Consider the following 27,755-nt stretch of genomic DNA (forward strand, 5'->3'; position numbering starts at 1 on the left):
TACTAAATGTATAACTTCAGTCGAAAGTTATTTCAAATATATAACCAATAAAAATTCAGATCAATCAAATCACACAAATGATATTGGTAAATAAAAGCATTTTATTTCAGATAGATGGGGAAAATAAAGTGACTGGAGTTGCACAACAAAAAAGGAAAAGTAATTAGAACCAAAACAGTCAACTGAAGGTGTGTCGGGTTGCAACACGCTGCACCAGGCATATCCAGTGTCGATAGCATTTTTGATTATAATGGGAGAAATCTAGTTTTGTCACATCACTTTTGCTAGTTGTTGGTGTTTTGAAATCTTTATGTCATGATGGCATTATCCCACCCCAAGCAGGTTTAAGGGGACAATTTGGAGCCAATTTGTGCATCCCAAACAGTGGAAATGCACGGAACTCTGCCAGATTGGGCACAAGCACCCTATCAGTGGAAAAGGGGTATGAGAGTGGATAAATAATGTTAGAACAGCGGAACTCTATGGGTTGTGTTATGAGTGCGCAGTACGTGGCTGATGCTGGGCTCACGTTTGTGGTTGTTCTTGCGCTGAAAGGGCAGTGTGTGCCGTTCTGAGTCTTCCTCACCCTCCTCGTCTGCCAGGTGTGTGTGAGTGTAGTGATAACTCAAACCTGGGCGGTTCTTATAGCGCTTCCCACAAACTAAATATGAACAAACACACAAGCAAACAAAGAGACAGTCACATGACATGATTCCAGGACACTTAATAGCAATATAAATTATATAATTACAATTAAAATAGTATTAACAGTTTTTTAATTACAAAGAACTCCTCCTTACATACACTAATAACACATGAATTAAATACTATTACAAAGTAATTACTAAGATAATGTAATATTGACACTATATAGAGTGACTTTAAATGGTTACTGTCAATTTCACAACATCATATGGGAGGTTGATATGGAATACTTTGTGACGTTATACTTTAAACAACATTTAGTTACAGTACATTGCAGCTTTTATGCTCTCATATTAAATGGAATATATTCAATTTAATATGAGACCATAAAAGCTGCATGCAGGATAATTATAAATGCACTGTAGCTAAATGTTGTTTAAAGTATAACGTCACAAAGTATTCCATATCAACTTCCCATATAAATAAATATATCCCATACATACATATATATATATATATATATATATATATATATATATATATATATATATATATATATATATATATATATATATATATATATATATATGCTTTTAAAAATGTATATGTCACTCCACAGGGCCCTTTAAAATGAACTAATTAGTGAAGGCAAAAAAAAGTGATTAAAAATGGAGATCAGTTTCACGCAAGATATACATTTTCCTTTATATATTCATATTTTAACCTAAAATTACTATGTTGAAAAAAGACATGTACCTGCATCTATTAATGTCTATTTATTTGTATGCATTTTTCTTATTCTCACAATGGCTTTGATAATGAATATAGAGTTCTACTTTGTGTTACACACATATGCTGACAGTTATACTCACTGTCACACACATATGGCTTGTCTCTGTCCTCTAGGGATGCTGGTTCCTGTCTCTTTCTCATCCCTCCGACACCACATGCCTAGAAACATCAAAACAGCACACATAAATATGCACACAGATCAATTTGCAGTTGGCAACCAGTCTCTTGTACACAGGTGTTGCTAGAGAACCATCGCTATTTTGGCTTTGTGGTGCCCCCCAACGCACTTCCATCTTCAAGCTTCCAGCAAATCCTCTTACACAGCATTAATTACACCTCACGCACAATTATCACAGCATTTCTTCTATACACTGCATGATAATTATGTGTGGTATGTGAGATGTTAGAGGAAGTAGTGTGCCCCAATTAACAGCACAGAAGGTGGGACATTTTAGGGACCAGAGCTAAGACATTTCCAGGCAAAGTTCTGTTTGTTCTCCTTGCATGCATTTCTGCTAGACTAGACAACTGCAATTTGCATGTATTAAGCTAGATTGGCTAGACTACTGAAACTTGCATGCATTTCTGCAGGGGTTGTGTGCCATTTAGAATTGAGAATGCTTTGTAAGTTCCATTTAAGGCAGCAAAAGGATGATGAATTGTAATTGGAATCTGAAATGAAGCAGTATAAATAAAATGGAATGATACTCAAATAAAAGTACACTCACCTAAAGGATTATTAGGAACACCATACTAATACTGTGTTTGACCCCCTTTCGCCTTCAGAACTGCCTTAATTCTACGTGGCATTGATTCAACAAGGTGCTGAAAGCATTCTTTCGAAATGTTGGCCCATATTGATAGGATAGCATCTTGCAGTTGATGGAGATTTGTGGGATGCACATCCAGGGCACGAAGCTCCCGTTCCACCACATCCCAAAGATGCTCTATTGGGTTGAGATCTGGTGACTGTGGGGGCCATTTTAGTACAGTGAACTCATTGTCATGTTTTAGAAACCAATTTGAAATGATTCGAGCTTTGTGACATGGTGCATTATCCTGCTGGAAGTAGCTATCAGAGGATGGGTACATGGTGGCCATAAAGGGATGGACATGGTCAGAAACAATGCTCAGGTAGGCCGTGGCATTTAAATGATGCCCAATTGGCACTAAGGGGCCTAAAGTGTGCCAAGAAAACATCGCCCACACCATTACACCACCACCACCAGCCTGCACAGTGGTAACAAGGCATGATGGATCCATGTTCTCATTCTGTTTACGCCAAATTCTGACTCTACCATCTGAATGTCTCAACAGAAATCGAGACTCATCAGACCAGGCAACATTATTCCAGACTTCAACTGTCCAATTTTGGTGAGCTCTTGCAAATTGTAGCCTCTTTTTCCTATTTGTAGTGGAGATGAGTGGTACCCGGTGGGTTCTTCTGCTGTTGTAGCCCATCCGCCTCAAGGTTGTGCGTGTTGTGGCTTCACAAATGCTTTGCTGCATACCTCGGTTATAACGAGTGGTTATTTCAGGCAAAGTTGCTCTTCTATCAGCTTGAATCAGTCGGCCCATTCTCCTCTGACCTTCTAGCATCAACAAGGCATTTTCGCCCACAGGACTGCCGCATACTGGATGTTTTTACCTTTTCACACCATTCTTTGTAAACCCTAGAAATGGTTGTGCGTGAAAATCCCAGTAACTGAGCAGATTGTGAAATACTCAGGCCGGCCCGTCTGGCACCAACAACCATGCCACGCTCAAAATTGCTTAAATCACCTTTCTTTCCCATTCTGACATTCAGTCTGGAGTTCAGGAGATTGTCTTGACCAGGACCACACCCCTAAATGCATTGAAGCAACTGCCATGTGATTGGTTGATTAGATAATTGCATTAATGAGAAATTGAACAGGTGTTCCTAAAAATCCTTTAGGTGAGTGTATATACAGTAAATGCTTGTAGTTTTTAATAATGCATTTAATTTTAACAGTACAGAATGAGTTACCAAGAAAAATGTAATCATACACAAAACATATGGGGTATTTCTAACACTTTATACATAGTTTAAATTTGTTAACATAAGTAAATGCATTAGGTAAATGTACAGTACTGTGCAAAAGTCCAAAAATGTGGCTTAAGATGGTTATTTATATTTTCAGTTTTAGTGTGTCAATAGGAAATATACATTTTAGACTCCCAAACATATATTTTGCAAATAGAATAGAATAGAAGCACATGGAGCCCTGCAACAGGTGGCATGGTACCCACAGAGCCCCCCACTGAATACTGAGTCAGTCTGGATTACAAGAAGAGACAGAAGCAATTGAGACAGCCAAAATAGATGGAAGAAAAGTGGCTTGGAACATCCTATCTGCCAACAACCAAAATAAAACTGTATCCAGGTGTACTTGGTGCTGAGAATTTGTGTTGTTTTGAAGGCAAACACCAAATATTGCTTTAGCTTTTTTTTATGTTTACTGGACTTCAAAAATACATTATTTGATAAATGAAAACGTAGAGTGGATGAGGGCGGGGCCGGGCTGGAATGATGCGCATTCGGTCCCCAATCAGCCTGATGGGGCACGCAAGGGATAAAGACGGCCGGTGATGACAGTTCGAGAGAGAGGGAATTACAGGCAGCTGCCCTGTACGTGTTTATGTTTGTGTGTTTTTGGTTAAGTTTATCATTAAACATTATTTTTATTGTCAAGACGGTTCTCGGCTCCTGCTTTCCCTGTAACCCCCTTACAGAAAACTATTTATGACACTATTTTTGAAGACATCCTCACTATGCAACATTTTTCACAAGTGCCTAAATCTTTTGCGCAGTACTGTAAATGTATTAAAAATATTTTTAATACAATTTTGTGCAAAAGTACAACTGTTCATTGTGAGTTTATAATGCTTTAAATAATGTTAAAATATCCCATTTTACTTTTAAATATTTCTTAATATTGTTTGAAATTAACATAAACCAAGATTAATTAATGTTGTAAAAAAGTAATTTTTTTATTGATAGTTCATGTTATATTTATGTAGTTCACTATTGTTAACAAATTCCACCTTATTGTAAAGTGTTAGCGATATTAGGTAGGTTAGGATAATAATCAGTGTTTGAAATGCAACCAAAAGAAATTGGTAATATATATATATATATACATACACATACATACACTGTATACACATTTATATTTTTTGTTGGCTGTGTTTATTATTTTGCCAGTATTGAACTTTGTTTAGAAAAAAATGTGTAATCAGTTGAGAGAAAAATGTGTTCTGCACATCAGAGCATAATTAGGAATAATTAGCCAGAATAAATGTAATTACATTGTGTCGTGAAATTATGTTGGACGAATGAAATTCCTCTTTTGTGTGCCTATTTTGAAATTCTTTAAATTGCAATTCAGTAAATTTCTCTTCTTGTAATTTCAATTTAAATCCCCAAATTAAATTATACTGTACTTCAACTCTTGTTTTATACCATATAACATATTTAAATGTATAACCATTGTAAAAAAAATAAAACAAAAGTCTAATTTCACTCAAGCACCCATTATTCCAACTATAAATCAGCAGTTTGTCCAGTTGTCCTTGTTCAGGCATTTCTGCACACAACCACACCTCTTTTAATTCAAGCCTTTCGTGTGTGGGATTATAATTAAAGATCATCTAGTCATGTTTTCTGTGAGCTATCACACTATCAGGTGATGTCTTTAAAGTGGAATTAAAGGATGTTTTTCATAGGTGTAGGTAAGGAGCAGCTTTGAATATCAACACAAAGCCACTGGGGATGCAATGATGAAAGATGCACAATGATCAAACCTAGAGATGTGCTAAACAGAAATGATAGATCAATGGCTGATGAGTTACAATAGCCTGCTTTGTTCAGACTCTAGCCTTGAGGAAACAGGGATACTAGATAAAACAAAGACCCCATGGGGATGACTGCAAATCTACAGGTCTGACATAAAACAAGATGCTATTAATGCATAACCTCAAATGTGTGTTGTATGCCTAATAGCTCCCTAGTGTGTGTGTGTGGGAAATCAGCCTGCCAAAACCCATATGAGTTTGTTGAACATTTAACTTTAAAACCATTGGTTTCACATTAAATTAGTAATTTAATTACATTAAAGTCCAAGCAAATGTCGATCAAATATTTTACCCGTCCTTTGGTGCGGTTCTTGCGTTTGGGCATGTCCTCCTCCATCTCCTCCACGTCCAGCTCATGAGGAAAATCCCCCACCAGCAGCTTCTGTAAACACAAGTAAAAACCGGCACATTTTAAAAAGATTGCCCTACACTTGAATGCCAAATGAGCTGGTGAAAGAACGAAAAGTTGGATGATAATAGGCTAAGAGAAGAAACATGTTTTATATCTGTATGCTACAGACACTAGTATGTAATAGCACAAGCAATGCATGCCAGGTTTACCCAGCACACAGCGGATTAGAGTTAACTGAATAAACACACAGGAGAACCAGTGCCTAACAAACTTAGAGGCCTAGAGGACAACAGCACATAAAAGAAAGCAATTTGTCACAATAAAAAAGTAATGTGCAAAGACAAGTCTATTTGAAGAGCCAATGTCACAGACACTAAAACAACAGGACGAAACATCTGAAAAAGGGAACAGAAACCAATAAAAAGTTTTTTTTTCTGATGTTTTGTTTAAGAATGGTGTAATAATTAAATTTGCATTTAAAAATATTTATTAGTGGGTCACGTGATGCCATGCGAGGATCGGACATGTGAATGGCGAGCTCTGTACTCTTTGCTAGTTTTAATATCTTTTAATAACATATGAAATTTTATACACTTTTGTTCCATAACTGTTCTAGGAGGACAATATGTCAAATAATTCAAAATCCTCGGGCTCTGGAGACATTAAAAGACACTTACATGCTCAGGCTGACACCCCTGAGAAGGCAGCAGACCAGGGAGTCGATTTGGTCGGGGAGTTGCGAGAAATCCGGCGAGTGATGCTGAACATGTCGGCAATGCTGACGAAGGTCGTTGCTGACTTGGAAGATCTTGCTGTGATATGAAAAGTGGAATTAAAGGATTTTTTCATAGGTTTAGGTAAGGAGCAGCTTTGAATATCAACACAAAGCCAATCGATCGATCACTGCCGTGGAGGCGAAATTACTGATGTGGTCACAAGAGTGGGGGATGTCGAGAAAAGGATAGATTATCTGGAGTCATCGGAGAGGGAATTATCTGCTAATCCACTAGGTTCATCCAAGGTGAATTTGGAGTATGTCTGGGAGAAGTTGGAGGACATGGAAAACCATAGCTGGCGGAATAACATCCGTATCGTGGGAGTCCCGGAGGGAGTAGAAGGACAGAATATGGAGGAAATTCTGGACGGGCTCTTTCCGAGTCTGCTCGACATAGCAGGCCATAAGACAGGCCCTGATCAATTCTGGCCAAATTTCTAAGATCATCTGATAAAGATCTTGTGTTACACGAGGCGAGGAGTAAAGGAAGGCTTTCTTGAAAGAACCACAGCATTTTCTTGTTCCCAGACTTTGCGAACTCGACAAGAGAGAAACATGATCGATTCAAGGAATGCAAGAAAATTTTACATCAACGGAAATCACTTTTGCACTGATATTCCTGGCCAAATTGAAAATAGATGTGAAGGATGGCCATACAACATTCATATGCCCACAGCAAGTGATGTCCTTCATAAAGTCAATGGAGTGAGTGGGTCATGTTGTGGTGCTCATGTTTTGGCCAGTTGGATCGGCTCACTGAACATATGCTTGACTGTTTGAAGATTCTATGCGCTCTTTTTGGTGCTGGCATAGCGGCTGGAGTTTATTTTGTAGAGAAACACACATTCGGGATGGTTTTGTGGATGAATCTACATGCTCTTTGTGCTTATTCGACAGGAGTTTATTTTGTGGAGTATTTCTGGAAAAGTCATTGGCGTGAGTAAGTTATTTGCTTACACTAATGTTGCAGCCGAATGGGCCAGCTCACTGAACATCCGCTTGACAGTTTGCGGAACCTGCATGTTTTATTTGTAGAATAATACACCTTTAGGACAGTTTTATGGATGAAGCTACACACTCTTTGTGTTTATTCTGCCTATTGGCTGGAGTTTATTTTATAGATTATCTTTTGCTGTGTAATTCTGTCAAAAAAAATGTATTGAATCACTGGACTTGAGCAATCTGACGCAAAGTTGTCACAGAGGTTCTTGTAGGAGTTCATGGACTGTTTGAGTTTGGAGAAATGGACGCCATTTCACATGGGCACATAATGCACATAGGTTTTTTCTGTTTGTTTGGTTCTGGGGAATGTTTGGGATTTGACTGTTGCATTAATGTTGGAATGTGGTCTTTATAATCCTGTTTTTGACAGACAATCTATTTCTTCTTATATGTCAAAATGTAAAATGTTAATATGAACGGATTGTCTCTCTCCACGTGGAATGTGAATGGGTTGGGGAATGTGAACGCACCTTTCCTCACAGGAAGCTGAAAATTTTGGAAAGATATGGGGTGGGCATTTTTTTATAGTGCTGGCTCCATTAAGAGCAGGGGAGTCATTACACTGATAAGTAAATATCTACAATTCAAATGTCTCAAACAGAGTAAAGATAAATGTTGATGATCAGGGCTTTTTTATAGATCTTTATGGGATGTTGCAAGCCGCTGACACCCCTCATGATACAATACTGGGAGGAGACTTTAATCTTTTGATGGACTCAGTCCTTGATCATAGTGAAGCAAAAGTGTGCAAGCCCCCTAGAGCAACAGTGACGCTTCACAGAATGTGTCAAAATCTTGGTCTTACAGATATTTGGAGACTATTGAACCCATATATACTCTGTTTGAGACATTTATATATATATATATATATATATATATATATATATATATATATATATATATATATACATTATCTAAGTCCCTCATTTCATCTGTTGTTGATTGCTCGATTGGAAACATTTTATTCTCAGATCACGCCCAGGTGTGTTTAGAGGTGTTGCCACATACGGAGAAAAATAAATCATATAGTTGGCACTTTAATGTATCCCTTTTTCAAAATCCTGAATTCCAATAAATGCTGAAGGCTGAAATCAATGTCTATATGGAGACTAACTGGTCCCCAGTATCCTCTGTGATCATGGCTTGGGAGGCAATTAAGACAGTTCTTAGGGGAGACTTTCAGAGACCATCATACAGTATGCCTCATTCACCAAAAAATCCAAAGCACAAGAACTTGTGGAATTGGAAGGGAATTGTCACAATCACCATTGTTGGTGGCCAGGATGCATAGCCCTCATAACAGTCATCTGTTCCCTATTTCCCTCACCTGTTCTCCATTCCCTAATTAGCACCTTTTTGTCTAAATACCCTCAAGTTGTGTTCTATGATTGTCAGTTCCTGTTCATTGTTGCATGGCTAAATGTTACAAAAACATTTTTTGTTACCATCATCATCATCATCTTCTTTGTATTCTTATCTTCTTTTGATTGTGGATTAAAGGATTGCTGCACTTAGATTCTGCTCTTTAGCCTCATCTTTACAAAATGTGATAGAAGAACTAACCTACAAAAATGGATCTAGCAGCTGTCAGAATTCACCTCCTTGAGCAAGGGGACCGTCCAGTTGAGGCTCATGTCCGTGACTTCCTCGAACTGGCAAATTTAGTGCACTATGATGACACTCTCTGGTGATTTCCTTCTGGGTCAGTCTGAATAGTGAACTAAAAGAACTAATGCCCCTGGATGATCCTCAATGGACACTCTTTGAGTATGTGGAGAAGCAATTTGTTCCCATTACACTGTGGGTTATGGCGGGAACCCCGGGCCAAAGCCTGCAACCAAGCCTCCCATGGCTCCTTGCTCCAAGCCTCCCATGGCTCCTTACTCCAAGCCTCCCATGGCTCCTTGCTCCAAGCCTCTCATGGCTCCTTCCCCCAAGCATCCCACAGTTCCTTCCTCCAAGCCTTCCACTGCTCCTTCCTCCAAGCCTTCCACGGATAACAAGCCAGCGCCCATGCCTGCCAAGGTTAACGAGCCAGCACACATGAGGAATATTAAAAGTGCTGAGGCCTCAGAGAATTGACCCGACTGAAATACAGATATAATACTATTTTGTCAAGGAAGGTGGAGTTTTGGCCATTCAGGGCAAGACAGTCATACTTTGAGTCAGGGGACAAAGCAAGGAAGTTTTTGGCTAGATGTATAAAACAGAGAGAGTCTTTTTCTACCATTCCCACAGTGAAATCTGCTGGTGGTGAAATATTTACCTCGGCCATTGATATTAATAATGCTTTTAAAGAATTCTATCTTGACCGCTATAGTACCATGTCTACTGATGAAGATATTAGAAACTTTGTGGAACCATTAGAACTTCATAAACTGACGACTGAGCAAATAAATTCTCTTGAGTCTGAGATAGCCTTGGAGAAGCTTTGCGAGGTAATTAAGGCCTTTCATACAGGCAAGGTTCCAGGGCCAGATGGCTTTGATGCTGAATTTTTTAGATCTTCTGCTACAGAACTGGCTACATTTTGATAGAAGTTTATACAGAATCATTAAAGAATGGAAAGCTTCTGCCAACCATGACATAAGCACAGACAAAGGTCTTTAAAAAGGACAAAGATTCAAATGAGTGTAAGAGTTACCATCCAATATCCCTGATCCAGCTAGACATTAAAATATTGTCAAAAATGTTGGCTTACCGATTAAGTAAAGTTATGACATCTCTTATGCATTTAGAACAGGTGGGGTTTATTTGGGGCTGTAGCTCTACTGATAATATTAGGCATTTCATCAATACCATGTGGTAAAAGGCAAATGATCAGACTCTGGTCGCTGCCATCTCACTTGATGCCGAAAAGGCATTTGATTTGGTAGAATGGGATTATCTTTTAAGATTTTGGAAATATATGGGTTCAGGAATACTTTTATTGGATGGATTAATTACTTTATAGACACCTTGTAGTGGTAGATAGGGGCACTCAGCAGTGTTGCCCTCTTTTCCCATTATTGTTCTGTCTTGCCCTGGAACCATTAGCAGCCACGATAAGAAAGGAGGATGATTTTCCAGGGGTGGTGGCAGGAGGTATTGTGCATAAGCTTTTGCTTTACACAGATTATATTTTATTATTCGTCTCCGACCCTACTAGATCTATGCCTTGCCACCACAGAATTATTCATTCCTTTTCTAAGTTCTCAGGATATAGAGTCAATTGGTCTAAATCCGAAGCTTTGGCTCTGACAGCATACTGCCAAGTAATGGCTTTTCAGTCGGGTGCCTTTCAGAGGCCCAAACAGGCAATTAAGTATTTGGACATTTTATTCCCAGAAAATTTGTGTGATTTAGTTGGAGTTACTTTTGACCCTTTGATAAAAACTTTTTTTCGAGTGATGTGGGCAGGTGGGCTCCATTACATTTATCTATGACTGGGAAGGTTAATGTTATTAAAATTAATTGTATTCCAAAATTCAACTACCTGCTACAATCTTTCCCTGTAGATGTCCCCCTCTCTTATTTCAAACAATTTGACAGCATAGTGAAGATCTTCATTTGGAATGGTATATGTCCCAGATTACATTTCAATAAATGACAGGCCGACTGACAAAGATGGGCTAGGCCTACACAAGATTTTGTTTTATTATTATGCTTTCGGTCTCAGACATTTGGCTCATTGGTCGCTTCCACCTGAGATAGCCCCTCCCTGTTTTTTATTGAACAGGAAGATCTTGCCCCTATTTCGCCATTGTAGAGTCTTTCTATTAAACTAATCGGAGAAGTGAAGTTACACTCTGTTATCTCGTATTTGTACTAGGTATGGACAAAAGTGTCCAGAGTGTTTAATTCGGACATCTATTTAAGGGGGCTTTCACACTAGCACTTTTGGTGCGCACCCCGGTTCGAATGACGTCAGAGTTCGGTTTGTTTGGATGATGTGAAAGCTGTCTTCCGAACTCGGGTGCACACCCGCGAACCGTACTCGGGTCCGCTTAAAAAGGTGGTCTGGGGTACGGTTCATGTGAACTCCAGTACGGTTCGCTGCTGATATGTACGCAATCGAACCAAACCGCGGAAGTGAACCGCTATTGATGACGTATAATGTGGTCGTCAGTCTCACACGTGTCACTTTCAAAATGAGCGGAAAGGGTTTACTTTAGATGCGTGCGTCGCGTGTGTGTGTATACACTTACCTTGACGAGCGGGATTGATGCACACGCACACGCACTGCAAGCAGAGAGATGATTTCTGCTTGCCTTCGCAAAAATTGTCTTCGGCGGACAGCCCGCTGTCTTTTGAGCGATTTCAGTATTTTTGCGGCAGACAGACGCAAGTGTGTTTCTGTATCTTGATGTTGAAAACAAAACCAAAGGTTAAAAAAAGAAGAACAAATGTGAACCGAGCAAGTCTATTCATTGAATTTTGACGCCTTTTCATTTCAGCGGTTATCAAGCAACACGATTACGCACCAGCTGCAGCTTGATGGCGCAAGCGTACCGCGGTTCGGATACAAATATATAATGTGAACACAGTCCATCGGGGGCAGGGGGGAGCAATCGAACTCGGGTTCGGAACAGGAAATCAAACCAAGTGTGAAAGCCCCCTAAATGTTGCCTTGAGCATATGACGGAACCTACAATAATGTATTAATAAGTCCCCATTCTGCTGGTCATAGTGAATTGTGAGGGAGGTTAATATACTCGGTGACCTATAGGAGAGTGGAGTGTTGAGATCCTTTGAAAATATGGTTCAACATTTTAGGATTCCCAGATCTCAGTTCTTTAGGTAGCTACAGCTGTGCCACCTGCTCTGTGCTATTTTTGGGAGTAGCACCCCCCTATAGCAGCAGATACTCTTTTCTACTCAGATTACTGCTTTTGGAAAAGGTCATGTGTCATCAGTGTCTTACTCCCTGCTAATTCAGAGTTTGTGGGATGGAGCTTCAACTTCTCTCAAGAGAAAGATTTAAACTTGGTATTGGAGGAGGGAGTTTGGGCTAGGATTCTAAAAAATGTCAAGTTTACATCTAGAGATGTAAGGGTGTGCCTCATGCAAAGATTTACATAGATTCTATTGGACCCGCTCTAGATTTGGTGGTGTGTTAAGATCCAAGAATTTTGGTTGAGGGTTCAGAGTTTTATGTGTGACGTATTGGACACACAATTTTCATTTTGCCCCAGACTCTTAGGTGATGGGGGTAATATAGGGGATAATATAGGGGATAGACACCACTGGTGTCACGAATTCAAATCCAGGGCTTGCTGAGTGTCTCCAGCCAGGTCTCCTAAGCAACCAAATTGGCCTAAGGGAGGGTAGAGTCATATGGGGAAACCTCCTCGTGGTCACCATAATGTGGTTCACTCTCGGTGGGGCACGTGGTGAGTTATACATGGATGCCGCAGAGAATAGCGTGAAGCCTCCACACGCACTATGTCTTTGCGGTAACATGCTCAACAAGCCACATGATAAGATGTGCAGATTGACTGTTTCAGACGTGGAGGCAACTGAGATTCATACTCCACCTGGATTGAGGCAAGTCACTACGCCACAACGAGGACTTAGAGCGCATTGGGAATTGGACATTCCAAATTGTGGAGAAAATAAAAAAAATTATATAAATAAATATAGGGGATAGATATATAAAAAGTTGGGTCCTAGCCGGAGTTATGATCGGCAGACGGATCATTCTTAGGGGATGGAAGTCGGCAGGAGCACCCTCATTTCTAGAGTGTTGCACAGAGATGGATGGGGTGGTGGCATTTGAGGAGGTGACATATAGAAGGCTGGGAAAATGGAATTTGTTTAGAAGGAAGTGGGGTACATATTTGGCTTTTTTGAAGGGTTCTCAGGGAGGGGCAGTGGAGAAGGATTTGTAGTATTAAATGAGTGTGTGCATTCTTATTGTTTTTTGAAAGTCTACTTTAGTTTTTTGTATGTTCTAAATAATTATGATGACTGGACTGTGTTTGTGTCAGGTGGGGGGTAGTCTTTGGGGGAGGGGTTTAATTTATATAATTTGATTCCGTATTTTCTGTTATGTTTATTTAATTTGTGAATGGAATCAATACAAATTGATAATAACAAAAAAGTATTTATTATTATAGACAGAGTTAGGGATTTGAACAAACCTTTAACCCAAAGTATTATATATAATTGTGTAAACTATCGCACACCTTTTGTGCTATAGACATAAATTATACCTAAAATCATGTAGCTTGTTAAGAAGAGGTCTGCTATTACATTTCCAAGTGACTGAATATAAGATTTTTCCAGGTGGATTATTATTTTACTTATTTACAATTTGTATGAATAATATTGTGACCAGTGGCGCCTGCAGCTGTGAAGCTGTACATACTGTTCTTACCATGAGCACTCCAACTTAACAGAATGTTTCAGCAATCTTTATGTGTCTGTATTTCTGTCAGCTGTGTGGAATCAGAAAATCCTGTTTTTTTCAGTGAATTGGCCAAACGATTTGAAATTTAGACGGATTCATTCGGTCTGTTCACTCAAAGAAATAATTTGGAATGGTTTCTCACTCAGTAAAACAGTATTGGATACAATAATAAAGAGCTTTTGATGAAGTAGATATTTACAAACAAATAGTTGATGCAAAATGCCACTACTAGAGAGGCAACTTTGAGAAACTTCAACTAGTGCGGTGTCATGTGAATAAGGGACAATATGGATTTTTTATTTTAAAACTTGTAGAAATCATGAAAGCAACATTGAAAAGATAGCAACATTTACTCACTGAGGTCAGCTACTTTCTAAAGAAAAGAAAAAAATGCTGCCATGTTCCTTTTTACCATTCAGCCATGTTTGGTTTGACTCTGAATGACCTCGAAGTCTTTCAGAAATTGTTTAGCCATACTTAAAATATTTAAAAATGCTTCTCAATATCAAAATAATTGAATGCTTTAGTGCTGTTTTTTCAAACAAAATAATGTTTTACCCAAAGATGAAATCCTGCAGTCGCCCTTACTATGGCAGTACCACAGGATAAAACCATGATAATTTTATAAACACTATGGTACTCAATGAACTTATTCATGTAGAATCACACTTTCAAGTGTGATGAGGCAGGCGAGGAATGAGGATCTAAATGCAGCTTTATTAATAAAGAATAAGCAATCCAACTCAGAATATAAAGAATACCAAAACACAGGGAACCAAGCACAGAGCGTCAAACAAAACATGCAAAGACTGACAAAGGAAACAGGGAAAACAATGGCTTAAATACTTAGGTGTTCAAGTTAAATACTTGAACACCTGTGGAAACAATCAGGGGAAAACCAATCATAAAATGAAACTACAAAACTAACAGGAACTAAACAAGAATTTCAACATAAGACAAGACAAAATACAGGGAATATGTGACAAGAGCCCCCCCTTTAAGGAGCAGATTCCAGACACTCCACACACAAAAAAAAATTGTCCATGTATTGTGGGGAAAACATGTGGTTAGGGAGGGCACAAGGGGCAAACGGGCAGTTCAAGGGGGCAAGGAGAGCAGAGGAACATAGCAAAAACAGGGAGGTTTGACACCGCGGTGGAGACGGAGGGAGTGAGGACCAAGGAGACCAGAGCAGAACCGGCAGATGGCCAGGAGACCAAGGGGACCAGAGCAGATCCGCCGGATGGCCAGGAGAACAGAGCAGATCCGGGGGACGGCCAGGAGAACAGAGCAGATCCGGGGGATGGCCAGGAGACCAGAGCAGATCCGGGGGATGGCCAGGAGACCAGAGCAGATCCGGGGGATGGCCAGGAGACCAGAGAAGATCCGGGGGACGGCCAGGAGACCAAGGGGACCAGAGCAGATCCAGGGGACGGCCAGGAGGCCAGATATCATCTCTGGGGGAGCGGGCGGAGCCGTGGGAGGAATCGTCTCTGGGGGTGGAGCCATGAAAGGCGGAGCTATGGGAGTCTCGAGGAAAGAGTCTGTAGCAGGCTCAGGGCTGAGAGCCGGGGCAGGCTCGGGGCTGAGAGCCAGGCAGAGATTACAGGCAGAGACTGGGGAACAGAAGCCTTTCTTCTCCTCCGGATAGCCAAAGTTGCTAATGCTTGCTCTGGGACAGACAAGGCTGGCAACGCTGGCTCTGGGATGGACAAGGCTTCCAGCTCGTTGTCCATGGCAAGTGTGGGCTCGTTGGCCGTGGCAGGCATGGGTGCTGGCAGTTTGTGGGGTAGGGTCTTAATGGCCCTACGCACAGACATAGGTGAAGGATAATTTAACTTGGAAACAAGGGCCGTGGGAGATTGGGCTGTGATATGGCATGTAGCAGACTCAGGCGTAGCTGTGGCATGGTGTGGAGCAGGCTGAAGCGTTGCTGTGACATGACATGGAACAGGCTGAGGTGTGGAAGACTCAGAAACGGGGTTGAGAGAGGAGGTTCCTCTGAAGCGAATGTCTCCAAAACTAACTCCACATATTCCTCCCACGTGTAATCACCAGTCTCCGGCAACTCCTTCCACTCGTGAGCTAAGAGGCAGATCTGATACAAGGACTTCAAATGGGAATCGGCAAATCCTGTGTATCTGGCAATGGTGCTAAACAGACGAGAGTATTCTTCAATTGGTAAGTTTGCTCGGCTCAACTGGACAAAGAACACTACTAGATCCATTTTAGAGGGTCAGTCTTTCTGTGACGATGGAGGTGAGGAATGAGGATCTAAATGCAGCTTTATTAACAAAGAATAAGCAAACTAACTCAGAATATAAAGAAAACCAAAACACAGGGAACCAAGCACAGAGCATCAAACAAAACAGGCAAATACTGACAAAGGAAACAGGGAAAACAAGGGCTTACATAAACAGGGGCCAACAAGTGGATGAGGAACACCTGTGGAAACAATCAGGGGAAAACTAATAAAAAAAATGTAACTACAAAGGACTACAAAACTAACAGGAAACAGGAACTAAACAATAATTTCAACATAAAAGACACGACAAAAAGCAGGGAATATGTGACATCAAGTCACTCCAAGGTCCTTTAAAGACACTACTACCATGGTTAAAAAAAAAAAAACGGTATTATCAAGGTAACATGTCCAAAAGTGCTAAGGCCAGGGAGAATTGTCAATGGTTACTGATAAGTTGGCTTTAAGTTGGCTCCAAGTGATTGGGAATTAGCTCCCAAGTGTCAAGGAGAGAAGCATTTCCAGATAGAACCTGCGTAAACCATTTCTCTGAGGATTTGGGGAAGTTAGCCAATTATAAAGGAGAGTCTTCTTGGGTGAACACATTTGTGGAGGAGTGAAGGCAGCAGGGGGCCACACCATTAGTATTGGAGCAGAGGCGTAGCCAATCCGAGCAAAGACCTAACGTGAGAATTTGCAGAGGACTTGTAAAAAACTGGAAAAAAAACAGTAGGTCAGTAAGGAGTTTGTTACAGTAGTCTAACCATGAAATGGCCAGAGCTTGAATGAGGGAAAACTGCACAAATGCACACATGGTTCAGGAATGAAATAATGAGACTTTTTGTAAAAGGGTTGCCAATTGCATGTTGTTAATTTCTCACCTTATATTATAAGATACATTTTTAAATTTTCTGTAGAGAATTTGAGTTGTGCTTACCTGTACTAAACTCGACCATAGTTTTGTGCAGAATAGTGCAGAATCTCATGACAACTTGTAATCATTTGCAAGAGATGGCAAAATCATAAGATATTATATGACTTGCCATGTATTTTATTCCCATAGAGATAGGTATACAAATTTACAGGCATCAAATTTTAGCTAGCCTCCAATCCATTACTTGGTTTAAAGAAAGAAAATGTCTGTAACCAAATGTTTTTACTAATTTCTTATTAATTTATGTAATGCAAATGACTAATGTATTTCATTAACCTGCATTACGCTTCCCTTGTCACGTTTCAAACCCTGATGTTTTCTTCATTCTGTTGTACACAAGCTATTTTCATGGTTTCAAATCATGGTTAGGTTTAGGGATTGGGTAAGGGATTAGACTTTATGATTAGGTTTGAGACTGGGGTTTGGGTTAGGGGCTAAAAGTAACAAAAAACACTCGTTAAAAACCCTGATGTTTCTCTTTCTTTGGTGGTACACAACAGTGAAATTTCAGTTAAAGCGATAGTTCGCACAAAGATTAAAATTATTTCATTATTTACTCACCTTCATGATATCCCAGGTGTGTATGAATTTCTTTCTTCACCAGAACACATTTGAAGAAAAATAGAAAAACTTCTCAGCTCAGTACGTCCTTAAAATGCAAATGGATGGTAATCCGATTTTTAAAGCTCCAAAATTCACAGACAGTCAGGATAAACGTCATTCATACAAATCCAGCTGTTAAATTAATATCTTCTAATGTGACACGATCACTTTTGGTGTGAAAAAGATAAATATTTAAATACTTTTTTAAACTGTAAATCATGAATCAAGACAGAAGCGGTATGCGCGTGTGACGTAATCGTGTTGCCGATCGAAACACGCGAGAACTGACATAAGAGCATCGCTGATTAAAAGTTAGAAGGAGGAATGCTATACAGTAGCTTGCTTTTTGTGGTTTAGATCTGTATTCATCTGTTTCTTTGCTCACAATGGTGTGTTTGTGTGCTTATCCTGGATGTCTCAACCGAGTGGAGAACGTGAGATTACGTCTGTATCATGGCAAGAGTAATACGTCACACAAGAGACTGCATGGACTCCACCCTATCGTGAAGCTTACCAGAAGCAATGATTTAGAGTTAAAAAGTACTTAAATATGGGTGAACTTTTAGGTGAACTATCCCTTTAAAATCATGGTTAGATTTAGGGTGTGGTTTAAGGTTTGGGTGAGTTATGCACTTCAGTGCAAAATCTAAAAATGGAGGGTTTGTTTTTTTTTTCTTCTCAAAATCCCTAAATTCAAGAATGAGCAGTAAGAATACTGCTGCTTGCCTTATCAAGAAAAACAATACAACTGTACTTAAAATATGTGGTTACATACAGCGTGAGAAGAGAACATAGGTACAAGGGAGGCACACAGGTTTCTAGTTCCTGCAGGGGCCCGAGGCAATGCAAGCAGCAGGATCACAGTTTCATTCCCAGAGAATAAAGCTCTCTAAAGAGACACTCTTTTTTTATTTATGTATTTATTTTTTATCCCCTTTTCTCCCAATTTGGAATGCCCAATTCCCACTCCTTATTAGGTCCTTGTGGTGGCGCCATTACACACCTCAATCTGGGTGGCGGAGCACAAGTCTCAGTTGCCTGCACTTCTGAGACAGTCAATTCACGCATCTTATCTCATGGCTCACTGTGCATGACACAGTGTAGTCTCACAGCATGTGGAGGCTCATGCTATTCTCCGCAATCCACGCACAATTTATCATGTGCACAATTGAGAGCGAGGACCCTAATCATGACCACAAGGATGTTACCCCATGTGACTCTACCCTCCTTTGCAACCGGGTCAATTTGGTTGCTTAGGAAACCTGGCTGGAGTCACTCAGCACACCCTAGAATTGAACTTGCGACTCCAGGGGTGGTAGTCAGCGTCAATACTCGCTGAGCTTCTCAGGCCCCCCTAAAGAGTCACTCTTAATTGAAGTGCTAATTGATGAGCTGTCCACCCCTGGGTGGCTGCCATATTGTGTGCAAAACTGATACAGTGGAGAGACCAGTGATAGCTCAGATGATTGACTGATTCATTAGGGTCTACACAATCAAACATGTCTACCTGCTTACCACAAGATGTTACAAATATCTAACTCCTTTCCTTAAAATCAATAATACAGCTTTGTCAAAAATACTCATATACTCGCATAGACACATACACAGTTAAACACGTACACTCAAACTCACAGGCAGACACACACTTTGTGGTTAACAACCACAAAGGTTAACAAGAAATCCGTAGAGGGATTTGTGTTACTGCCAAAAAAAGACACAAATACCATAGAGAAAATTGCAAGAGAGAGAATGAGGGAGTGTGAAAGAGTAAAAGATAAAAAGACCATGGTAGAATGAAGACAGAAACAATAAATTGAGTTGTGGCAAGAGCATTTGTTTATGAGTGTGTATTTCAGGGTTAAGTTTGGTAAAATAACTCTATTCTCTTTACAGTAGAGTGTATGTTTTAAGATTCTGGAGAGATTAAAGATAGTTTTGGAGACATTTTACCTGGCACTCACTCATGGGTTCCTCTTCCTTGGTCTCAACCTTCTTATCAAGCAGTTCTCCACTAAGGAGGGACTCCAGCACTGGACCCTCAGGAACACCCCCTTCCTTCTTTAGGGATGCCTCATAGTCTGAACACACACACACACACACACACACACACACACACACACACACACACACACACACACACACACACACACAGCCAATTAGACCTGAAAACTTCTATACAGTCTAGATTAAGTTGACATAAACATAGTTAAAGGAAAAGTTTACCTAAAAATGAAAATTCTGTCAGACTGTCTACACTCATATTGCCCTGAATCCACATGACTTTCTTTCTTGTGCAAAACACTGCAGGTAAAATTTTAATGAAACTACTTTTGTGCCCCTTTTTAGATTGAAAGTGAGGCACAATCCACTGCCATTGTATTGAAAGATGGGCTGTGATGTCCGTTAAAACATCTTATTTGTGTTGAGCTTAAGAAAGAAAGTTATACTGGTTTGAAATGACATGAGGGTGAGTAAATAGAAAGATCAGACCATTCCAATCTGAGCATGCTACACAATTTCTTGTTCAGGCTCTTGCTATATCTAGACTGGACTACTGCAATGCTCTTCTGGCAGAACTTCCTGCATGTACAGTCAATCTTCTGCTGTTGATTCACAATGCAGCGGCTCAATTGGTCTTCAACAAACCCAAGAGAGCACACATCACGCCTCAACTTCATCGAACTGTCTGGTTGCTTGCATTTCTAGGCACTTTTTGCTCCCTTACAGACCAACAACTGGCTCCACACACCCTATCTGTACACTCGAAACTTCAAGTATACGTGCCCTCCAAAAGCTTACAATCAGCGGGTGAGCAGTGGCTTGTGGTGCCATCTTATAGTTGCCCAAATTCACTTTCCCTGAACTTCACTTTAACTGTTCCTAACTAGTGGAATGACTTACCAAACTCCTCCCATTTGTAAAGTCACTTTAGATTAAAAAAACTAAATACATTTTAATTTTTTAATGAACTATTTATTTAATTCCTCAGTTTTTTGTAAATATCATTAAATGGCTCTCACCAATCTTAAACTCGATGGGTCCAAGCCGTGGATCCTCTAAGATGTTTAATCGTCTCTTCTTTCTCCAGCAACGTGCAGGATAAGTATAAAGCTGCCCTGGAGCAACACCTGGGTCAGACAGAACCAGAGGCAGATATGTAAAACAGCATGAATATTGTCTCTAGCTTAAGCATACAGCACTAACCTTAGATGAAAATCACATGTGCAGTACCATAAACACACACCTGGCCCTCGGTGGGTCTTCTCCATCCATATGTAGCAGTTACTCTGTGCTACGCCTGTTTGGGAGTCAAGGAATGGCAGACGCATGGAGCGTTCAGCGCAAAGTCGAGCATTATAACTGCGGCAGTGCTCGATGGCCTCACGGTAGAACTCCTCACCAAGGCTGGAAACAATACAAAAGATGAGAACATGCTATTTTCACAGACATAAATGATCAAACATTGGATTGATTTACTGTCCAACAATTAAGGAAAACTACAACCTTTGCTAATTACATTTCCAGGCATTTGGTGCTATAAGCAGATAACTTTTGGAACACAAATTGATGTATTCAAGTTCATTATAATTGCAGGGTGGTAAATGAAGGGTGAATTGGATTCACAGATTATTTCCAGCAAAGTTCAAAGCTCTATTATGTGTGCATAATACATTTATTAGAAATTCAATAAAGAATAATAGAAATGAGGAGTTTTTTTTTTTACAGGAAATGGGATGATATGAAGATGAATTTCATTAATATTTGACATATGAAGAATAAATATGTGATGAAAATTTGGCTTACACAGAAAGAAAAAATGTTTAACGAGTAACCCAAAAATGTGCTTCATGAGGAATCATACATTAAATTAATTGGTTTTAATCAAGTAAAATAATATTACTTAATATGACGGATGATTGCCAACCTAAGTAAATTACATTTCACCAATTAAAGTCATTTTCAAGGGTCAGATCAGATAGATATAGCTCATTAACCGAACAGTTGACTACAATTCACGATTTACTTTAATTAATTTTTTTACCTTGCAAAACTCGACTTTCAGAAAGTGATGTTTAAAAACACTGCACCATGAGAAAATTGGTGAACATTTATTGTTCATGTGAAAAAAGCAGAGTCAACTGTTCTGTCCTCAGGAGCATGTTTGCATGCTTAAAACTGGCAGGACAAATGTACAGAACAGTGGTTTAAATGCTGAGACTGCAGTGAGATTCCCTGCTCAGCAAACTGCTGTATATTTAAAACTCTTTTAAGATTAGGACGACACTTTATATAACTCTCATCACTAAGTCATTAGCAAATATGGTGTAATGCTTAACAGATCAGTAGTTGATTTACATTCAGATATTAAAATATGAAAAAACATTAAGATTTTTAAGTATGTGGCTCTATTAACTAAAGATCTAGTACACATTATATAATTTAAGTAAGGGAATAATAAGTAATGGAATTGGATAGTCCACAGTCAACCAGTTATTAACCAAAATAAACCCTGACAGGGTGATCAGGAACTTGTATATTTACATTACTGTACATTATCCGGCTTATGCCCATTTACCAAATAAAGATATAAAGAAATGGACATGAAATGAAATTGATTTGAGCTGAAATTAATTTATTACAGAAATATTTGACCCCAGAATTCCACACTTTGCCTAATTAATTATGTTTTACATTTACACTCACAAAACACTTTATTAGGTACACCTGAAACCAGTCATGAAATACAATCGCTGACCACTTTATTGGGAATGGCTGTAAATCTACTTATTCATTCAATTATCTAATCAGCCAATCGTGTGGCAGCAGTACAACAAATAAAATCATGCGGACATGGGTCAGGAGCTTCAGTTAATGTTCATATCAACCATCAGAATGGGGAATATTTTTGATCTCAGTTATTTTGACTGTGGCATGATTGTTGGTGCCAGACGGGCTGGTTTGAGTATTTTTGTATCTGCTGATCTCCTGGTATGTTCACGCACAACAGTCTCTAGAATTTACTCCAAATGGTGCCAAAAACAAAAAACATCCAGTCAGTGGGAGTTCTGTGGACGAAAATGCCTTGTTGATGAGAGAGGTCAATGGAGAATGGCCAGACTGTTTCGAACTGACAGAAAGGCTACAGTAACAACTCAGATAACTCCTCTGTACAATTGTATTCAGCAGAATAGCATCTCAGAATGCACAACACGTCGAACCTTGAGGCAGATGGGCTACAACAACCCTGCACGTCAGGCACTTTATTAAGACTTTATTAATAAAGTGCTTAGTACGTTTTTATAGTTACTATATGACAACACTTTACAATAAGGTTGTATTTGTTAACGTTACTTCCCTAACTTAGTTAATATAAAACAATGAACAATACTTTTAAAGCACTTATTAATCTTGGTTAATGTTAATTGTGGAATACAGTATTGGTTACTAATATATAGTATTTTTTTTATTTATTTCAAAGTTGTATAGGTAACTATTAGTCAATGCGCTATAAACTGTTATGAACAAACAATTAACTACTGTATTTTCATAAATTAACATAACCAAGATTTATAAATTCTGTAGAAAATATTTTGTATTGTTAGTTCATTTTTATGATTGCATTAACTACTGTTAACGAATAAACCTTATTTTAAAATACTAACTAAATAAATAAATACATTGCTACCAAATTAAGTGTAAATATTCTTGATTCAGATCTTGTTTATTCAGCTTTGAAGTTCACACTGAGCTTTTTCCCATTGTTAATACAAGGAAAGATCAGAAGAGCAGAAATAGGAGATGCTTAAAGAGTCTTGACAATACTCCTCTCAACCTTGCTTTACCTCAATTACTTTTCTTCTTTCTTTTCTTTATTTGTGCAAATCATGCAACAGGCTACATATATAACTGCAATTTTCTTTCTAAGCACTATGATTTTAATTTCATTTTGATAGTTTCAGAGGAAATTAGAGTATAAGCTACTGTAAAAATGAGCCCAATCTAACTATTGGCAATACCACTAAGGGGAAAGGAGACCAGTGAAACAGAAGAGAGCTTTGGGATATAGTCAGATTGGTTTCAGCAGATATGACTATTGTTTATTTCGCTGTAATCAAAACCACTGGGTCTGTAAGCAAGAGTGAGGAATGGGGGAAAATTGCATCATGCTACAATGACTGCATCCCTGAAACAAGCCCGGATAACAAATGGACAGAGGCTTGAGGTGATGTTGATGATGTAATTGTAAACCCAATGTGATTGGTGAACTCATCCATTTCTCACTGCAGGGCAATGAAGAAGAGCCCAGTGGCTCAAAACTAACAACTCAGGCTCTCTGAGATAAATAACCTACATTTCTCCAAACAAAACTATGGTGACCAAACCAAAACCAGACCAAATAACAATTCTGTCACAAATGTGTCAATCACACATCACTTTCTGTTCAATTTGGTCCATATTTGAATAAAACAAGGAAATGCAATCTACAAGGGGGCGTTACAAACTGATATTTCAGTATTGGTTGGAATTAATCCTCAATATGTGGGCTGAAAAAGTTTGAAGGGGGAGTAAATTACAGATATGGAATGTCATATGCTCAGGTGCACCAGAGGGGAAATATTAAGTCCTGTGTTGAAGTGCTGCAGGCTCCATTAAAACACCTCTAAACTCAGCAGATACTCAGCCTGCAGTCAGTCCAGGAACCAGAAATATATAAAGGTCAGTGGGTGAGAAACAACAAAGTTTGGAGTCTCTGTGTTTACATGAGCAAATTGTGATTGAGATGAAAAGGTCTCTGTTGAGTCTGTTATCTGTCATCTCTGAAAGGGTTTAAACAGAATTCTTTGTAATGGTCCTCTCTTCATTGAACAATGGGCTGGGGATCCAACAGATTGTTCAATGAAAGTTCAAGAGAGTTGGGCATTAAACAGCATCGCCCTCAAGAATTTCACAACAGAGCTTGTTTTTATGTAAAGTTTAAATATCCAATGAGCACAATAAAAAAGTAAACTTTTATCCCCCAAAACATGCTCTAAGCAAGTACGTGAATGCAAATGCTTCTAGCTATGCAAGCTTGATTTTCAGTGTTGTTGCATACAGAACGCAATTCATAAAACAATGCAAGTGGACATTGCATACTGTTCTTCGCATTGCCACAAGGGGTGCTGTAGCAGGCATTAGTCCTTTTTTACGCTCAGTTTTCTCTTTCAGGTCAATAACTGTAATGGCAAAGAAACAGTTTGGAAACTGATCTTGCAGAGTGAGATATGTGTAAAACAGTATTTTGTGGTGATAGCAGAAAAGATTTAGTACTTTATATATTGAGTTAGTTAGTTTAAGCATAAACTTGAAAATATTAAGTAAATTCTGCATTTGAACTCAATTCAAATATGTAAAAATGTCTATTCTAGCTTACAGGTAAATATATTTTATGATTGTTTATTAACAGGGGGCCTGGGTAGCTCAGCGAATATTGATGCTGACTACCACCCCTGGAGTCGCATGTTTGAATCCAGGGCATGCTGAGTGACTCCAGCCAGGTCTCCTAAGCAACCAAATTGGCCCGGTTGCTAGGGAGGGTAGAGTCACATGGGGTAAACTCCTCGTGGTCACTATAATGTGGTTCGCTCTTGGTGTGGTGAGTTGTGTGTGGATGCTGCAGAGAATAGTGTGAAGCCTCCACATGCACTAAGTCTCTGCGGTAGCACGCTCTACAAGCCCCGTGATAAGATGCGTGGATTGACTGTCTCAGACGTGGAGGCAACTGAGATTCGTCATCCACCACCCGGATTGAGGGGCGTCACTACGCCACGAGGACTTAGAGTGCAATGGGAATTGGGCCTTCCAAATTGGGGAGAAAAATAAATGATTATTGATTGTTAACTTAACAATGCGCGTCATAAGGTATCAATCATAAAATTGAAAACCTTGTCATATTTATTTGCTGATTTTTGTAAATTTCACAGGTAAACAAGCTGGTGTTCCCAGCATGCACAGGACTTGAATAATTAATGAGCTTGCAAGGTTTCATTGTTTGCAGTACGCATGCATGCTCACACACGCACTGGAACCACCTGTCTGCATGCGAGACGGCAAGACATTTTGAGGACACAACATCGTTTGAGGTAAGTAACGTTAACTAACGTTACAGAATCCACTGCAGTTATACAACAGTCCAAACACAATTTTATCATTATCAATATACGACAGCAAACAGATAACATTACTGCAGAAGTTATCATTGATAATTAACATTTATCTAATGTTAGCTAAATTAGGTAATGTTAATGTTAGCTAACGACGTTAGCTGTCAGTCTCGCTTATGTTGACTGACATATCCGGCTGCTTGTCAAAAAAAACAATGTATAATGTATGTAACGTTATATCAAGCTAGCTAACGTTAGCTAATTATCAAACGTTAGCGTTATTACCAGTGGCTCTGGTAATCTAGTAATCATCACCATTCATCTCAATACCACCAATGTGTTTATGATTCAATTACTACTAGAGCAAAGATCTAGTAGATCTAGCCTCTTAATTTTGCTCTCAAAGTGCACCAGATTGATACATTTAACTTTGAAATCTACAACATTTTCTTCCAGGGGAGCATGCACCCAGACCCCCCTTAAGGGTCCGAAGTCCACCCACAACAGTCTCACAAAATCCTGTGGGAAACTTTGCTTCTTGTTTTGTGAAGTCTGATGTAAATTGTTATCGTCATTGTGTTTTGTGCACCGAGAGTTCAGGAATGCATGCGCAGCTCTTGGATGGTATAGCAAGGTGATGGTTTAAAACAAGGTGATGTTGTCTAATAGACTACATAGTATGCATTAAGCTTCCCAGTGGAAGGCTTCTGTGTGTCATGTGGTACACAACAAGTACATTTAAAAAACACATTGAAATGCTAGTATGCATTTAAAAGCATGGCTTAATTCAGTGCTACATTGCTTAAGTAAAATGTACAAGCAAAGAGTCAAATTAACAAAGTAAACTATACTTGAGAATTTTCTAATTAAAGCCATCAAAAATTGTGTGTATCCTTGACTTGAAAATATGATCTGTTAAGTTTACTAGCAATTTCTTCAAGGAAATTGTTTCCTAGGTTTTTTTTTTTTTAAGTAAACCCCACTCCAAATGTTTTTCAATGTATTTGGCCAAGCATGTGTGTTTGCGTTCTTGCATTGATTATATTTCCGTAATTAACGTTACCTCAAGAAAGTGTATGCTGCCTCAAAATCCCAGGCGGGAAGGTCTAGCCAAACACTAAGTGATCTGGGTATGACTATGCACCAGTGAGGAGTAGGGGGATCCCTGTATGGAGTTTAATAAGCATACCTGTTCTTTATGACGGTTCCACTTGATTGCCTGGAAAGAAATGAAAGAGACAAAGAAAGACATAAGTGAATGCAAAAAATATGACTCCAGGCTGATATCCAGGCAATATACAGTATAAGGTTAGGGAAAAATTCTGACCACTATAACAGAAATCTTAAAAGGGGAAATAAGATGTGTTTCCATAAAAATCATGATAAATTGACAGAAAGATCACCAAACATTTACTTCAAAATGTCATGCCAAGAAATACAGAAAAAGAGGTCAACCAATATGGGTATTTTTCAATGGCCGATGTTCATTTTTAAGAACAGGATTGCCTATGACAAATATTATGCACTTATACAGTATATGCATAACACAAATTAATAATTGGAAATGAGAAAATGCTCAAATGAACTGAACAAAATTTTCTAAATAACTTGGAGCAGAATGTTTTTTTGCTTTTAGTGGATTTAAGAAATTACACAGACTTCAATTAATCAGCCAAGCGGCACAGACAGTGCTGAGATCTATGATGCAACTCGTGCATCTGATAAGTTTTGTGAAATACAACTCAAAATGTAAGTCATTTGTTTTCAGTACAAATATTTGCAATCATGAAGGCTCAACAGATGTCAAGATTTTCACTGGAAAATTACTTTCCTATTGCATGCTATCAGAAGCCTTGGACTATGATGGATGACTTGCATGTTTTTATGATACTTTTGTTTCCTTAAAGTGAGGCACTATCCACTAAAAAGACGGGCTGCAATATTTATTAAAAAGAAAGTCATATAGCAGTGGAGCAACATTAAGGGGTGAGTAAATTAT

At 39.1% G+C, this 27,755-nt stretch overlaps 1 protein-coding gene across 1 annotated transcript in view; it reads right to left on the minus strand.

The window, feature by feature from the left end:
- Positions 1-27,755, minus strand: part of LOC127631507 (zinc finger protein neuro-d4-like) — a 79,620-nt gene that overhangs the window by 31,442 nt on the left and 20,423 nt on the right. Inside the window, 7 exon segments of the mRNA XM_052109651.1 lie at positions 530-661; positions 1,518-1,596; positions 5,606-5,695; positions 19,563-19,690; positions 20,633-20,740; positions 20,857-21,017; positions 26,946-26,975. Coding sequence (XP_051965611.1) covers positions 530-661; positions 1,518-1,596; positions 5,606-5,695; positions 19,563-19,690; positions 20,633-20,740; positions 20,857-21,017; positions 26,946-26,975 — 728 coding nt within the window.

The sequence above is a fragment of the Xyrauchen texanus genome, chromosome 38, assembly GCF_025860055.1.
Source record: "Xyrauchen texanus isolate HMW12.3.18 chromosome 38, RBS_HiC_50CHRs, whole genome shotgun sequence".
Classification (NCBI taxonomy): Eukaryota; Metazoa; Chordata; class Actinopteri; order Cypriniformes; family Catostomidae; genus Xyrauchen; species Xyrauchen texanus.